The following is a 17,946-nucleotide window of genomic DNA, read 5'->3' as shown; positions in this document are numbered from 1 at the left end:
GCCTCAGCCTCCCAATTAGCTGGGATTATAGGCATGTGCCACCATGCCCAGCTAATTTTGTATTTTTACTAGAGACAGGGTTTCTCCATGTTGGTCAGGCTTGTCTCGAACTCCCAACCTTAGGTGATCCACTTGTCTTGGCCTCCCAAATTGCTGGGATTGCAGGCATGAGCCATCTCACCCGGCCTACTTAATTTTGTTTTTAAAGAAGATTTCTTTCTTTCTTTTTCTTTCTTTCTTTCTTTTTTTGAGAGATAGGGTCTTACTCTGTTGCCCAAGCTGGAGTGCAGTGGTGTGATTACAGCTCGCTGCAGTCTTGAACTTCTGAATTCAAGAGATCCTCCTCCTTCAGGGTCATCCTCCCAGAGAGCTGGGACTAGAGGAGAACAGCACTGCAGTGGCAATTAATTGTTTTATTTAATTATTTTTTACAGACAGGATCTCACTTTTTTTGCCCAGACTGGTCTCAAACTCCTGGGCTCCAGCAATCCTCCTGCCTTGGTCTCCCAAAGTACTGGGATTATAGGCATGAACCACTGTGCCTGGCTTTAAAGGAAAATATGTCAATTCAGATGTAAGAGCATACACAAGAAAGGCACAAAAGTCTTTTTTTGAGGTCATCTTATCTGTTTTAGGTATAAATCTGTCATCCTTTTCATATTCTCTGCTGAAACATCCAGAATAAGAATCAGAAGGAAGTATTATTCTCCATTCCTACGATTGTTGCGTTTTAGAATTTTAAAAGTAAACCGCAAACCCAGCAATACTAATGTTCCCTTAATTTCAATATGCTTTGGAAAATGAACATTGTATGTCCACAAACTCATTGCTGTAAGAAGAATCATTCCTTCCTGACAAATTTAAAACTCCTTTTATCATGTCCATTTTGGAAGAGTATCTGTCTATAAAGCAGTCCTTGGAAAAAAAATTAAAAACAGAAAAAGAAATAAAAGTAAACAAGGCAACATGTGCATGCTGCAACCACTCAGCTTTGTTTTATCTAAGTGTCCATTTTTATATTGCTTTCAGTTCATTTCTTTTTAATCATTTAAAACAGCTGTGTTTACTAAGCTTGAAAAGAAATAGGTCAAACTAAAAGCTTAATAATCATGACTGCTTCTAATAGCAGTCAAACAAGTTAAAGAGCTGTATCCATTGCACTCTGTTTTTTTGTTTGTTCATTTGACAGAGATGGAGTCTTGCTCTGTCACCAGGCTGGAGTGCTATGGCGCTGTCTCCGCCCACTGCAACCTCCACCCCCCGGGTTCAAGCGATTCTCCTGCCTCAGCCTCCTGAGTAGCTGGGATTACAAGTGCCTGCCACTATGCTCAGCTAATGTTTGTATTTTTAGTAGAGACGAGGTTTCACCATGTTGGCCAGGCTGGTCTTGAACTCCTGACCTCATGATCCACCCATCTCAGCCCCCTAAAGCACTGGGAATACAGGCATGAGCCACCGCACCCAGCCCATTGAATGATACTTGTCAGTTTGTCAAAAGAGCTTTGATTATTTACATGATGACAGCAAACAAAGAATGTATTTATTAAATAGACAGTGTATAATATGTTTTTAGGTCTTTATGCAAATTGTTTTTCCTAATTCCTAAATTACATTTCCAAAAAGATATGATACTTTTTATAGTTAAATCTTACTAAAATGTAGCTTAAGAATGGTTAATGACTCTAGTGAATGTTTTTATTTTTTGTTCTAATGACTCCTATATTTTAGCGATAATCCTTTTATTCACAAAATCAAATTCCCTCAAAAATATCTAAAAATGTTATACATACTTTTCTCTCATTTTCATTTGCTTTGGGGTACCTCCTTATTTTTTAGGTTTATCAGAGCTTATTGCTAATGCTTATTACTACCATCAGAATATTCCTTTTTTTCCCTCTTAGCCCCAGCTAATCTTTTGTAAAATGAACCTAATGTAATTGCTTATTTCATCTTTACAAATACTTTGGTCAAAAGAATGTTTATTTCAGTGGTGCTGCTAAATAATGCACCAGAATCCAGCTTAAACCAAGAAGTAATTTATTTTCTTTATTAAAGTGTAATAAACTAATGAAAGGTTTTTTTGAGGTTTTGTTTTGTTTTTGAGAGAGGGTCTCCCTCTGTCACCCAGGCTGGAGTGCAATGGTGTGATCATAGCTCATTACAACCTTGAACTCCTGGGCTCAAGTGATCTTCCTGCCTCACGCTCCAGAATAGCTAGGACCACAGGTGCTTACCACCACATGGCTAATTTTCTGTAGAGATGGGGTCTCGCTTTGTTGTCCAGGCTGGTCTTAAACCCCTAGGCTCAAGCGATCTTCCTGCCTTGGCTTCCCAAAATGCTGGGATTACAGGCATAAGCCACCATGCTTGGACTTTTTAGTTTTTTAAGATTGTTTTAAACATCCCCTGGGAACCCTAATTTTTGTTACTGTATATTAATAAAATACTGTGGTAGAATATGCATTTTCCTAAGTTATTTTTGTTTTCCAAAATAAAAATTATATTTAAAAAGTTAAAATAGAGACTTCAAAAGCCTTGTACATTTTCATCATGTAGACTCTGTGAACCACCAATAGCCTTCATTTTAAAGGTTTACCTTTACAATTTAACTAGGAAAATTGATCCCTGCATAAGTAATCTTAATCAGTTCCTGTTTTTATAGGACTATAACAATCCAAGCTTTAGAAGTATATGTTCCTCATCATTGTCTTCAGTGCTTTTCCCAGTATTTTAAAATATCAAAGTACATATTTCATATTTCATTATCACTCAGCAGCATGACAATAATAGCCTTAATATAGCACACATAGCTAAAACTCAAACATTCATTTCTGTCCTTAATTTCAACATTTAACTCCCATCTGTTCTTCTCCCTTTTTTCTTTCATTTCCCTGTTTCTGTTTTTCCTCATGCTCTGACATTAAAGTGGTTGCACTGAAAAGACTGCCCTTTTTGAGGAACAGACCGAAGGATAAAGACAAAATGAAGGCCTGCTACCGTCGTTCCATGTGTAAGACTTTATGACAGTTCAGCTTCTTTCAAATGACTACACTGGCTTTCATTACTAATTTTTCACTAACCTTTCTCTGGACTGCGCCAATTTCCTTATTTTGCAGAGGTCAGTCTTCCTCTAATATAAGGAGCTGGAAGAATTTTTTTTCAAGTGGCACTGAATTTGCATTATGTGTATGTTCACTGATACATACACATGCATATGTCTAGTCATACATGTAATGTACTCATAAATTTCCAGTGCTTTCTAAAAATTGGCAGGAACAAAACCCTTTATTTTATATGCCATAGAGATTTTTTCCCCAAAAAAGTTTACTTAAGGAGCATATAACAAAATGTTTAGCATTAGAAATTAATTTCCTTTAATGAACCAGATTAATTAAATAAATAAAATGGCCAATAACCCTTGAAAATACTTGTCATTCTTTAAATAATAATATTCTGGATTTTCTTTTTTTATGTGGCATGGGTAGTTACATAATCACATTAAATGTCTGTCACTTTGGATATCATCTCTTTCAGGTTTTTATTGAATGGTATACTTATTGAGTCATTAAAATGAGTAATTTCTTCAGTAACCTGCTCTGACCAAGGACTTTCATTTTCAATAATTATGCTACATAAGAATTGCTCTCCATCTTACCTTTATTCATTCCATTTTTGTCACCACAAAACCACATTGTAAAGGCTTCTAATTGAAGTGCACATTCCCTGCACAAAAGCATGGCAGTTGTACATAGTAAAATTCCTTTCTCTGTCTTTTAAAGGGGGTGGAGGTGGGATAAAAGTATTTATTGAAATTTATCAGCCTTTGGTCTACTCATTTCATTTAGCTGAATGCATGTCATAATTTCAATGACCATGTGGTTGTAGTTTTTGATGTTTATTTGCATTAATTCATAGACAAAAACCAGCATATTTATACTACAAAATAGAAATACGAACAAATACATTAACCATGCTGATTCATTTGCTTCCATTTGCATCCCAGCCATGAATGACCTGGTGCAGTCCATGGTCCTAGCAGGACAGTGGACAGGTAGTACTGAGAATTTGGAGGTTCCTGATGATATTTCAACGGGTAAAAGGAGAAAAGAATTGGGAGCTATGGCCTTCTCTACTACAGCCATCAACTTTTCAACTGTCAACTCTTCTGCAGGCTTCAGATCCAAGCAGTTGGTTAATAATAAAGGTATAGGCCGTCTGCTATTTGCACTGTGGTGTAACTGTTAGCAACAAGAATTTTAATTTGACTTTTCCCTGTATACTTTTTAAAAAGCAACAACCTGAAATAATTATCAAAACATGATCTGTATTTGATTTGGAGGAACTTTCAAATCATTTCAAAAATCTAAAACATTATACAAATAACTAAAATCTTTTCCAGGCCTCCTTTCATAATAAACAGCTAATGAATTAACAAGAAAAGGAGAAGTAAAACAGGTAAAGAGTGATAAAAGAAGGCAATGTTAGTTTTCTAAAAATTAAAAGCACTACACCTTCCAACAGAACTACCTAGAACAACCCAGGCTCTTGCTTTGGTTGCAGGGTCAGAGGGGAGATTGTTTCATTGCTTCTGGTGTTTTCCCTAAGCAAGTCAACTCTCATTAGAGTTGCCATTTTTCTTATTCCTGGTTCCAGTTTCTGGTTGAGTCTATGAAATATGTTAAGTCAAGCTGTGTTATACATGACTGAAAAACAATTTCCATGTTCTGTGTAAATAAAATTTTATAATTTTTTATTACAAAAATATCTTTATATCCATTTTGCTATTTTATGTAGATACTACATCCTTTGAAGACATAAGTCCACAAGGTGTTAGTGATGATTCTAGCACGGGATCAAGAGTTCATGGTAAGATAATGAACTTTATTTAAAGAGTACACATTAAATACAGAATGGGGATTCTAGTACTCTTGCATTTAATAGGTGAATATGGCATTGCCAGCAAGCATGTTTTCTCTGTCCTGCATCTCATAGTTACCTCTACTGTTTCTTCAAAACTGATACTCCTTTTTGCCTCTTTTAAGATAATTGCTTCATCTGAATGTTCTCTATTTTAGCCGAGGTCATTTATAAAGTATGCCTGCACAGTCCTCCAAGGTAATTTTGTTGCCATTTTTGTAGAAGGTTAAAGTTATAAGAGTTGCATTTTACCATTGTTTTAAAATGCCAATTTAAAATACATATTAGTTTAAAATATTAAAAATTTGTTTTAAAGGATGTGAACTTTAAGAAACCAATTTTTGGGCCAGGTGCAGTGGCTCACACCTGTAATCCCAGCACTTTGGGAGGCTGAGGTGGGCAGATCACCTGAGGTTAGGAGTTCAAGACTAGCCTGGCCAACATGGAGAAACCCCATCTCTACTAAAAATACAAAAATTAGCTGAGCATGGTGGCTGGGCATGTAATCCCAGCTACTTGGGAGGCTGAGGCAGGAGAATCGCTTGAACCCAGGAAGCAGAGGTTGCAGTGAGCCAAGATCATGCCACTGCGTTCCAGTCTGGGCAACAGAGCAAGACTCTGACTCAAAAAGAAGCCAATTTTGGGGCAGTGTTGAGTATTTCAGATTTTTCAGTTTCTGTCTGGAAAATCATGTCTCACCAAACTATTAGCAATAAGTGAGTAACATGTTAAAGGAATTTTAAATGTAAGCAGGGTTTTAAGAGTTAGCATAGGGCAGTGTTAACTACAGTTGTTTCCCTTGTTATGGATAGGAATACAGGACATTAACTGTATAAATGCTTATATTCCTCCTCTTCATGGCATCTTTGCAATGTACAGAGTTCTTTGTCTGATCTGTTGTAAGTGAACCAATCAGTAGCATTTCATGGGATCTGAGGAGATATGTCATTCTATTCAACTAAAATACTCCTGGCATATCCATCCAGAACTCATTTTAAATCTAAATATGCACTTTCTCTCTCTCTGAATCTGAACTATTGTTTCAGAAGTGCCCTGCTCTAAAGTGTCTCGATGAATTATCTGGAAATTTGCTTTCTAATCTGTGGGCATGCTCAGCCTGTGAAAGTATGCATGATTGCTTCCTCAAAGCATTCTGTAATCAGAATGTAAAAGCTCATCAGCATCATCAGCTAGAAGTTTTATCACACTGTCTCCTGATTTTTTCATTTAGCTTCAAGACCAGCCAGCCTTGATAGTGGCAGAACATCCACTAGCAATAGCAATAATAATGCTTCCCTACATGAAGTCAAAGGTATGCTGTAGGTTAATTTCTTAATGCACTCCATCCATTTCCAGTATTTTAAGGTGGGAGATGGGATGAAGTTCCTGGGGTAAAGTATGAAATCCAAATCATCTATGTTTGAAATATTTTATACTTTTCACATTGTAATACAAATGTATTTCAATGTATACAAATGTAAAAACAGGAGCAGTTATTTGGTTTCAGTTTTCAGTCTTCACAGACAAAAGTCTTACGTAATATTTATACTTCAGAGTCATCTATACGTCCTTATTTTACTGACATTTTGTCTGACGTGAAAATGGTTGTCCTTCATTTTCTCATAATGCATGGACATTGAACTCACATTATTCATATTTTAGAAGTATGTTTGGCTTCATTTATCCACAAAATAAGGGTAAGGATTTTGTGTTTAATTTGAGAAGCAACTGTTTGTGTGTGTGTATATATATATATATAGAATAAGAACTATATAAATGCATTTGGCTCATAAAAATAATTTCACGAATATTTTCTTAATTTTTAAATATGCATTCCAAGGTGGGGTATTTAAGTAAATGTCTGGAAACCTTGACTGATACCTTTTCCTCAAAGATATACTGTCTACACAGATTCTGGAAGTGGTTTGTTTGTTTATTTTGAGATGGAGTCTTGCTCTGTTGCCCAGGCTGGAGTGCAGTGGTGTGATCTCCTCTCACTGCAACCTCCACCTCCAAGGTTCAAGCCATTCTCCTCCCTCAGCCTCCTGAGTAGCTGGCACTGCAGGCACCAACCACCACCACCCCTAGCTAATTATTTTGTATTTTTAGTGTACACGGGGTTTCACCATGTTGGCCGGGCTGGTCTTGAATTCCTGACCTCAGGTGATCCACCTACCTCAACCTCCCAAAGTGCTGGGATTACAGGTGAGAGCCACCATGCCTGGCCTGGAAGGTTGTTTTTTGAGACAGGTTCTTGCTGTGTTACCTAGGCTGGAGTGCAGTGGTGCTATCTCAACTCATTGCAACTTCTGCCTCCCTTCTGCCTCAAGTGATCCTACCACCTCAGCCTCCCGAGTAACTGAGACTACAGAGGCCCACGCCACCATGCCTGGCTGGTTTTTTGTATTTTTAATAGAGACAAGGTCTCTAACCTGTTGCCCAGGCTGGTCTCGAACTCGTGAGCTCAAGTGAGCCACCTCATCTAGCCTCTGAATTATTTAACCAATATACCGTCGTTATTCTCTATACTCCAGAATTGTCAGATTACAAGGTGTCTCAGTTGTAATTTTATTTAATTAATGCTACGACATTGTTACAGTGATCTGAAATACCTAATTTTGAGGTGGGATTTTTTTTTTTTTTTAATTTTTATCGTCATGGTTTTCAGATGTCTTTGTTCCTTGTCCAATCCCACTACTTCACTTGACTAGCCTTAAAAGAAATTAATTAATTAATTAAAAATGCTTTTGTATCCAGGAGAAAAAATGTAGTCTGAAAAGACTTTTTTTTCTGATTTGAAAATTTAAAAAACTCTTAATTTTGTAAACATGTTAGGTAACTTGAGCCAAATTCTTTCATGGCCCACTTTACTCTGTGACTGGGAAACCATGGAAAGTTGCATCTTCTGCTTTGATATACTATGCAGTTTGTTAGTGATCAAAACAAATTAGTACTCTTAAGGAACACCATAGATTTGAAGGAGTTTAATTCTAGAACCAGCTAATTTGCATTTTATATAGTTGCTTAATGTCAACTGAGTCTTTTAAGGTTATATAGGCACCATATCAACAGTGGACAGCAGGAACAATAAGATAATCAAGACATTTAAAAAAGAATTAAGCACTACATATTTGATTTTATACTTTTACTGAAATATTGTAAGTGCTTCATGTCTCTATTTGACTTTACTTATATGTATGATATTTAAATTTTTTAAATGTTTAAAGTTATTCATGTAGGATGAACAGAGAAGTAGTAGTAATGAGGACTACTACCTCAAGTAGTAATGAGGACTTCTTGGAGAAGCAAAGAATTAAAATAGAATTCTCTGCATTTAGAAGTTTTTGGTCTTAACATATCGAAATAATATAAAATTCACCTAATGAGCCAGGCGCTGTGGCTCACGCCTATAATCCCAGCACTTTGGGAGACTGAGGTGGGCAGATCACTTGAGGTCAGGAGTTCGAGACCAGCCTGGCCAACATGGTGAAACTCTGTTTCTACTAAAGTACAAAAATTAGCTGGGCATGGTAGTGCATGCCTGTAATCCCAGCTACTCGGGAGGCAGAGGCAAGAGAATTGCTTGAACCCAGGAGGCGGAGGTTGCAGTGAGCAGAAATTGTGCCACTGCATTCTGGCCTGGGTGACAGTGCGAGACTCTGTCTCAAAAAAATACTTTTGGAGATGTAGTCTTGCTCTGTTGTCCAAGCCAGAGTACAGTGGCGTGATCTTAGCTTACTGCAACCTCTGCCTTCTGGGTTCAAGCGATTCTCCTGCCTCAGCCTCCTGAGTAGCTGGGACTACAGGCATGCACCATCACACCAGGCTAATTTTTTGTATTTTTAGAAGAGACAGGGTTTCACCATATTGCCCAGGCCGGTCTCAAACTCCTGACCTCAAGTGATCCGCCTGTCTTGGCCTCCCAAAGTGCTGGGATTACAAGCATGAGCCACCGTACCCAGCCTGTGAAGCATTTTATAACTATTTGAACCTAAATTTTAAGAAATGTATTATTCACCCATTTATTTATTAATTCATTTACTCATCAAATGTAGTGAATGCTTTGTATGAAGCTCTGTTAAGGCTCTGAGTGTGGTGGTAAAAGCAAGTCTTTGCCCTTGTGGAGCTTACAAGAGTTGTCAGTTTGACAAAACAAGGAAGCAGGCTATGGCAGACAATTGTTAGAGTGATAAAAGATTGACATGGTTTACTATGCATTTCTAAATAAAGTGTGAAAGGAAATTTGGCTGTTCCTATAATTAGGACACAGTTAACAAATGTTATTACTCATAATGTATTAATTTCATTTCTATTATTGAAATCTCAACACCCCATTTACTCCAAAAGCAGGTGCAGTTAATAACCAAAGCAGGCCACAAAGCCACAGCAGTGGAGAATTTAGCCTGCTTCATGATCATGAGGCTTGGTCCAGCAGTGGTAGCAGTCCAATCCAGTACTTGAAAAGACAGACCAGATCAAGTCCAGTGCTCCAACACAAAATACCTGAAACACTAGAGAGTCGACATCACAAGATCAAAACTGGTTCCCCAGGGAGTGAAGTTGTTACTCTACAACAGTTTTTGGAAGAAAGCAATAAGCTTACCTCAATACAGGTTAGTTTTATCTATGATAACCTTAATTTAGATGAACACCACAAGTTTCTATAATTGAACTTCAGAACTTTTTTTTTTTTTTTAAGTTGAGGAGTGTCAAGAGATACCCACAATTTTATATTGCACAGGCTGCTAAATCAGAAAAGTAGAAACATGGCACTGTATTCACTAATCTGCTTTGAATTTTTTTTAAACAGATCAAGTCCTCAAGTCAAGAGAATCTTTTAGATGAAGTAATGAAAAGTTTGTCTGTCTCTTCTGACTTTTTGGGAAAAGACAAACCAGTTAGCTGTGGTCTGGCCAGGTCAGTAAGTGGAAAAACCCCAGGGGACTTCTATGATAGACGGACAACTAAGTCTGAGTTTTTGAGACCCGGTCCTCGAAAAACTGAAGATACCTACTTCATTAGTTCTGCAGGAAAACCTACACCAGGCACTCAAGGAAAGATAAAATTAGTAAAAGAATCTTCTCTGTCACGACAATCAAAAGATAGTAACCCTTATGCCACTTTACCTCGTGCAAGCAGCGTGATCTCTACTGCTGAAGGAACTACACGAAGGACAAGCATCCATGATTTTTTGACCAAGGACAGTAGACTGCCTGTATCAGTTGATTCACCACCAGCTGCTGCTGACAGCAACACCACTGCAGCATCTAGTGAGTACCATTTACACCAGTGGTCCTGTCATATACTTGACAGCCCAACACATACTATAGGTTCTTATTCCCAAAATGATTTAGCTACGGACATGCCTGAGCCTCTATATGCCCAGGCTAGAAACTCAAGAATGGAAAGGTCACATTTTCTAAACCAAACTTTTGCCACTATTAATATGCCAAGTGATGCATTCGGAATATTGGCAAAAGATAGCATAGGATCATTTACTGTGGCTTATTCGTCTCAGCCATTTTTATCCCTGAATACAGAATTAGTTAGTAACATAAGTGGGTTACCTCCTAGGCCAGTCACCAGAATAACTGACCAGGCTTCTGCCTCTTTGGATAAACCTGCACAGAGAGATAATAAACATTTTTCTGATCATCAGAACCCTAGTAACAGTAACCTACAGTTTTCTATAAATAGCAATAATCTTATCACTCCTGCATGCCTCTATCCTGATGACACAGAAGCCGAATTGTTGGTTTCTGAGGATAATCAAACTGTTTGGTATGAATATGGTTGTATATGATCAAAAGTGCACAATATAATATGTTGATGTTATTTGATATATACTGCTGTAATATGATTTGAAAAGTTGCTGTTAACAAAATAGCATTCAGTTAGGTTTATCTTTTTGATTTAAAATTGTTGCATAGTGTTCAGCTATACATGATGGCATGTATATTAATGTGAATGTGTAACCACACCAAAGCCTGCATGAAGTATTAATTGCTTTGTCCATTTTCTGCATGCTTTTAAAAACCTTAACCATACATGCTCCTCCTTCACCTTTTTGTTGCCTGATAAGATTGTTACTTTGATATACAGAAGCATGTTAAAACAGTTGCATGCTTTCTTACCAAGAAGACATTTCTGAGTCATGTTTGCTTTGTTGCTTCTGGAAAAAAAATGCTCATTTCCTCCCTCCCTTCCTCCTCTTCCCACCCCTCACTTGCTCTTCCTCTCACTCCTTTCTTTTTTTCTTCCAGAATGTGTACTTTATATTGCACATGTACAGTATCAATAGGAAAAATGTAAAATTACGTCATTTTCTTTTGCCATTTACTTAGGCCACCTGTCCTGTTTTATTTTTAAAGAAATAGTTAATAAAGCAATACTTTATATAGCAAATATTAACACCCATATTTATAAAACATTTTTCAGATTTAAAAGATTGTTAATACTCATAAACTTAGTGTTATTCATAGAAAACCCCATCAAATTTAAATGTGATTTACACAGTGACTAGGAACATTTGTACTTATTGTTTCTTCTCTGCACTTTTAATCATCTGATAAATATGAGAGCTCACGTAACTGTCTTTTCTTCAAGATGACTTCTATACTTGAAATCAGTTAATACAATAGTTTTTCCAGTTCCGTTTTTATATAGAGTCAAAGAGAAATAAACCAAATTATATTCATTGTGTTGGAAATTTGTATTTTTACTTCTAATCAAAAAGGGTAGCAAGTTTACAAAGTGGTAAAAAATTGTTACTTCTATAATTAATCCATTATTAAATTATACATGTATGTCCTTAAAACAGAATTTTTAATAATGAATAATTGTACTAAAATGAAAAATTAGAATTTGTAACCATTTAAACAAGTGTCTTTCTAGTAGAACAGAGTTTAGAACTAAGAATAAATACAAACTCTTTAGCTAAAAAAAAAAAAAAAATTGTTAACTTTGACTCTAGTGCAAAAAACTTTTATTTTTGTGTTCATAGTACTTTTAAAGCTGATTAGCTAAATTTGAATCTCTGAACTCCCAGAATGCTAAAAACAAAAACACCCATAACCCTGATCCGTTTACTTTGAGAGGAATACATCTTAGTGCTCTCTCTGGAACGTTTTTGCCATTTTGATTTAGCCTAAATATTACTGATAATGACGCAGCCTGGCACCTGGAAGGAATGCCTTGAAATGTGACCATGTGGGGATGAAATTATGTTACACTTGTTGTTACTGTATTAAATTGTTATTAACTGGGCCAAAGAAAAAAATCTATAGAGAATATTTGCCTAGTAAAATTTGTCTCCTTTATAATCATACTTTTTTTTCCTTATAGCTATTACCAAAAAAAAAAGAAAAATGGTTCTGGTGCAGGTAATCAAATGAACACAATCAGAAGATTTTCATATTTTAGTACTACCTAATGTACTTTTTGCATCTTCTGTTTTATTGTTAATTACTGCACAGTCAGTCCTAACATTTCAAATATATTTGGTGCTAATATTTTCCCTTTTGTTTTTTCATGAGCCAGTAATAAAACTTAATGGTAAATATAGTTGAGATTAAATGAGGGCAATATATGATGCAAATGTTATAATTAGTGTTATTTCTTTTCCATATTAAGTCAAAGATTATTTCACAGCTATTTCAACTATTTAGATATCATAAATCTGACCATAACACTTTAAAATATTATTCATTCAAAATTCATTGAGAAGTCACATGCTATTATATTAAAAATTTTGTGATTATTTTACAAAATTAGACTTATAGGAAAGAACTATTTCCTACCCCAATGGCTATACATATATAGGCAGCATGTTTTTTTGTTTGTTTTTAAATACACTGTGCCTGTAAGACAAATATATACCATGCCCATGAGTCCTGAGGACTGTTGGAAAATACAGTCTAGACTTTAGAAATTATCACCTGCTGTGGAGACATAAAATTCCCTCATAACACTTTCTGTAAGTGAAATCTTACATAGATGCCCCAAATTAAAAAAAAAAACCAATTTCATTTGAAGTAAAAGTAAAACAACTCTGACTCAATCGAGCAGTTGCATTTATTTCCTCTAAGACACCTCCATAAATAGCCTACAGTTTCCCAAAGGATTCTTTGTAAAACTATTCAAATATTCAGTACCCTAATTTTATAAATGATGAAGCTGGAGCTTTCAATATTCCTGGTTTAGGTTTCTGGAAATTATACCCATTGATTTGTGTGACATAAACATATTCTTATGCACTGCATCCCCTTTGACCAAAGCAATTTTAGCTATAACCAATGTAAGGAGGAACATTATTTGCCTATAAAATATGTATCAAACCCTGGTTTTCTTAGAAAGTAATACAAATATTTCATTCCAGATGGTTTTGCTACTGCATGCAAGATTATGTTTACTTTAAAACTGTATGGTGACCATTTAGTAAATAAACATAGTAAGTAATGCTATCTGGCACTAAGGGGGTAAAATGTAATTGTTACAGTTTTTTTTTTTTTTTAATTGTAGCTTTCCTAGGAATATTACTTACAGCTTTAAAATATAAAAATCAATCTTTAAGTATTGAGATGCCTGTGAGATTAATATTTTTCCCAGACAGTTACAGATTCCTTCTCCTTGCCCTACTCAGTGAGAGTGCATTTCTTGTCTTCTGAATTGTATTTTGTTCAGTCTTTGACTAAATAACATGAAATGCTTTTCTCCTGCAGATGTGGACAAAGTACAAGAAAGCAGAAATTCAAAAATCAGGTCTAGGGAGCAACAAAGCTCCTAATTCTGTTACCCACTACATGACATGTGGGACAAGTGGTGAGTTTCCTGCTTAAAATGTAAATGAGATTAGTCTCATTTATACAAACTAACCAAATTAAGTATGAAACAAGTGCATATTGCATTAACAGATGTAAATATTGCTTGCTTAATTCATTGACTTTCTGTCCTACTTACTAGTGAAGCAATATTAGTTGGCTGCCATAGGTTTTTACTTAGCACAGGGAAAAAGTATTTTTTTTATTATTATTTTTTTTCCTCACTTTACATATAATTTTACTAGTGAATTATGTTCTCGGAATTACTTTTTTGGTTTGAATTCTTTTGTGATAGGAATACAACTTCCCACAGTTTTCTTGAAAATTGATGAGAATAAACTAAATACCTTTTCTATGATATACTCCACTCAAAAATTATCTCTGATTTTCTGTCATTCTCATTCTTATAGAAATATCTGGTGCATGCTGTTCTTATAGTGGCTGCTCTGTATTTTGTATCTCTTATCTTCAAGCTTTTCTTATATTTTCTTTCTTCTTTCTACCTTCCAACTAAATACAGAGAGAAAAGTGTCCTTCAGTTTCTCAGTATGAAGCCTTTATTTCTGAAGTAACAAGACACCTAGCAACTATAGGAATCATTTTTAAAAATCTTTAAGGAGACTTTTAACAGTCCTTCGTGAATAGAGCAGGCAAGAAATACAAACCTTCATTCCTTGAATCAAGGAGCACTACTGGATTCAACTGCCAAAATTTTTAAAAGATTTTAGGACTTACTGTACCTTGTACTGTTAAGATCTACTGAATAAAGGACGATCTCTCGCTAAGGACCAAGTGTTTTAAAGTTAAGTGTTTAAAGAAGTACTCCAGGAACAATCTGCTCTTTTCATCATTTGTTTTATGAATTTATCCATGTTTGCTTAATGCTTCTGCTAAGTATTAGCCAAAATCTAGCCATTTATATTTAGTTGTGTAAATCTAAATTAAATGCTGTAGTATTTTGTGGAATGTACTATATAGCAAGATACAGAGAGAATTGTTTTGGCATGTCAGAGCCTTATTTAGTTAGCAGACTGCATGTGTTGGTACTTTTTTTTTTCCTTAAAGCCAATTATTTTGATGCAAAACAAATTCAGTTTATAAGATAAATCTGAAAAATCCATAATGAAATAGGAGTTATAAAAAATTTATAAGGATATTAACCTTTCTACATTCCCCATTAAGCAACACTAAGCATGCATACATTAATCCAAGGTAAAGAGTGTTTTTCTGAAACTTTTTTAGTAAGATGGTTTTCCAGCAAATGGCATTCCTAGGATAAAGCTATTGTGCTTTAACTCATTTCTTTTCTTTGGTATTGGGTTGTGTATGTGTGTGTATTTTTTTAACCTGAGAGCTGACTATTGCTTAAGAAGTTTTCTTATGGCAAAAATAATGTAAATAACTTACTATGATCTGCATTTTGCCAGAAACTCATTTATAATTAAGGCTATCATTTATTAATAACTTTTTGTTTTTCTCCTTTATAATCTTACATTAAAGTTGATAACTATTATTGGTACTTTTGAAATTTTTGTATGCATTTGTTACCTTTAAACATTTGGAAGAAGCACAAAAAAACAGATTTAGTTAATCTAGGGAAACATCAATTTTTTTAGTAGTTCCAATTTTATATCACAGTTTTATTTTCTTATGAAATCAAAAAATACATTGATACTCATTAATGCAAATTCATTATTTAACATCAATATCAGTAATCTTCAAGGTCTGAAATGAGAAAGATACTGACTTTTTAAAATTTTAACAGTGCACTTCTTAGGCTTTCATTACCAGCTCTAAAGAACTTTTTGGAATAATTCCATATTCCATAGTGTGTGGTTTATGAGTTGTGGGTTTCATCACTAACCCAGTAACCATGAGAAAAGTCTCTCTCCCTCCCTCTCTCTTTCTCTCTCTCTCTCTCTCTCGTAGGCCAGTAGCAATGTTGTGTTCATAGTCTATTTTCCAAAAGACCATCAATAAAAAACAGAGTATGTTTAAATTGAAATGGAACTTCAAGAACTTGAACTTAGGTACTTCAATGCCACTGATAACTTAGGTTTTACCACCAAATGCTATTAATATTAAATAATTTTGAAACTCTTGGATGAAAGGTGCTATGTAAATGTAAATACAAAGAATTCTTTTTTTTTTTTTTTTTTTTTTTTTTTTTTTTTTTTTTTTTTTTTTTTTTTTTTTTTTTTTTTTTTTTTGAGACGGAGTTTTGCTCTTGTTACCCAGGCTGGAGTGCAATGGCGCGATCTCGGCTCACCGCAACCTCCGCCTCCCGGGTTCAGGCAATTCTCCTGCCTCAGCCTCCTGAGTAGCTGGGATTACAGGCACGTGCCACCATGCCCAGCTAATTTTTTGTAGTTTTAGTAGAGACGGGGTTTCACCATGTTGACCAGGATGGTCTCGATCTCTTGACCTCGTGATCCACCCGCCTCAGCCTCCCAAAGTGCTGGGATTACAGGCGTGAGCCACCGCGCCCGGCCAATACAAAGAATTCTTACTAATATACAAATAATGTACAACAGAAATATTTAAAACCTATTCTGTAGACTCTGAAACATCTCTGTCTGTCATAACTCCCTGGATTCACTGGTAATAGGTGTCAGAGCAGTCTAAAGACACTTGCTTGTCAAAAATGTACATCCATTTTTAGGTAGATAAAAGTAAACACAGAAATTATGTTAGGGCTAAATACACTAAGTGGGTAACTTAGATTTATATTGGCTAGCATCTAATTTGCACAACTAGAATACATCCCAGAACAATTACTGAAAAGCTGAAATTTAATGAGTGGTGAGGTAGCCCAATGAGGGTGAATGATATCACAGCTTGACCTCTCCAGAACACTAATATCCCAAAACAGAGAACATGCTGGGTTAAGCACATTAGTGCTTCAAGCAGAAAATGCTCAAGAACAGCCTGTAAAGTAGGCTGACCCTGAGAAGGGACAATTAAAGAGACAACCAAGGGAACACATTAAGACTAGAAAAATATGAATAATCTCAATTATATTCTTCACAATTTTCATACCATTTCAAGAAAGGATTAGATAGTAGTAACCACATGAATATTTTACTTTCTCCAATATACCTTGAGAAACAAATTTTGTAGGAAGCCACTCTCTTTCCTTAAACTTCTGCCAAACAATAATAAAGCCAACTAGAAACTAATTGGAGCCATTTTCATTTTCCTAACTGGGGCCTGACATGCTTTAATTATCTGGCTCTATTCTAAATCAACACCTAAACCCCTAAGGAAACTGAAGAATCAATATACAGGGTAATACCTTTGGCGCAGAGCTCCAATAATGTGCTTGAGATCTGGCCATGTGGAAATGCTTTTGTCCAAATTTTTGAATTGGTGGTTACCAAAGAGTTCACAAAACAGGTTTGTATGTAGCACCTTTCATGCAAGGCATGTTAAAAGCCTCTTTTAAAATCACTGTGCATATTATAGAATTGTAGCCATCTCACAATGAAGTACTACAGCCTGTGCTGTCTTAATGGTTTATGTCAGGAAATGAAAAAGATACTGTACCAAATCTGGAATTACAATGGGGAGTAATAATGTATGCTAAATGACTTTTGTATCTTACTTTTTGTGAGAAAAGTGAATTTTTGTGTTTTTCTTTTCAGCTACACTTAGTCCTGAGATGTATTTTTTTCTTTAATTCTTGAATTAATACAAAAGGAGCCCATTTTATATATAAACCTTGATGTACATGTTGAGATATTTGGACAATGAAAATGCCTTAAAAGGAATGCATATGGATAAAGTTGCACTTACAGCACCCTTCAACAAAATCTGATTTTAAATTGTCTTTTTCTTTTCTATTAAGGGTTTTCTTTTTCAGTGTCTACCATTGTACTTATAACTGTTATTAAATACCAAATCAAATAATATAAAAGCTGTAACATTTCCTTTAAAAACTAATGCTAATAAGGGATTTAGAGTTGAATGGCAAAATGTTTATTACTTAGCAATACCTGATGTCAGTCACAGGCATCCAACTCATGACAAGAGACATCACTGTTTGATTGTTTTTTAAAAAACATTTTTCATTTTGTTTCTCCTTCAAAAATTAAGTTGGATTAACATTCACGTATCAAACTAATATAAAAAAATAAAAACAAGAGGTGATTTTTGTAACAAGTGGTTAGTAATCATTTAAAAATGATACGATTTTAGCCAAGTGTTATTT

General features: G+C 35.2%; 1 protein-coding gene across 7 annotated transcripts in view; it reads left to right on the top strand.

Moving 5' to 3' along the window:
• The window catches only part of CCDC88A (coiled-coil domain containing 88A), a 126,015-nt gene extending 110,751 nt beyond the window's left edge, over positions 1 to 15,264 (top strand). For 2 of the 7 annotated variants that reach the window (XM_017542398.2, XM_017542397.2), the window contains exons 26-34: positions 2,927 to 3,010; positions 4,004 to 4,204; positions 4,795 to 4,866; positions 6,149 to 6,229; positions 9,265 to 9,530; positions 9,728 to 9,834; positions 10,057 to 10,187; positions 13,638 to 13,737; positions 14,257 to 15,264. In XM_017542398.2, coding sequence (XP_017397887.1) covers positions 2,927 to 3,010; positions 4,004 to 4,204; positions 4,795 to 4,866; positions 6,149 to 6,229; positions 9,265 to 9,530; positions 9,728 to 9,834; positions 10,057 to 10,187; positions 13,638 to 13,702 — 1,007 coding nt within the window. In that variant the 3' untranslated portion in view covers positions 13,703 to 13,737; positions 14,257 to 15,264. Of the gene's footprint in view, positions 1 to 2,926; positions 3,011 to 4,003; positions 4,205 to 4,794; positions 4,867 to 6,148; positions 6,230 to 9,264; positions 9,531 to 9,727; positions 10,188 to 13,637; positions 13,738 to 14,256 lie in introns of all 7 variants that reach the window. The other 5 variants (XM_017542392.2, XM_017542393.2, XM_017542396.2 and 2 more) reach the window with 4 other exon arrangements.
• The last annotated feature ends 2,682 nt before the right edge of the window (positions 15,265 to 17,946 follow it).

Source organism: Cebus imitator, unplaced genomic scaffold, assembly GCF_001604975.1.
Source record: "Cebus imitator isolate Cc_AM_T3 unplaced genomic scaffold, Cebus_imitator-1.0 Scaffold143, whole genome shotgun sequence".
NCBI classification, from domain to species: domain Eukaryota; kingdom Metazoa; phylum Chordata; class Mammalia; order Primates; family Cebidae; genus Cebus; species Cebus imitator.
The sequence above is the reverse complement of the archived record's forward strand: the minus strand, read 5'-3'. Positions and strand labels throughout refer to the sequence as shown.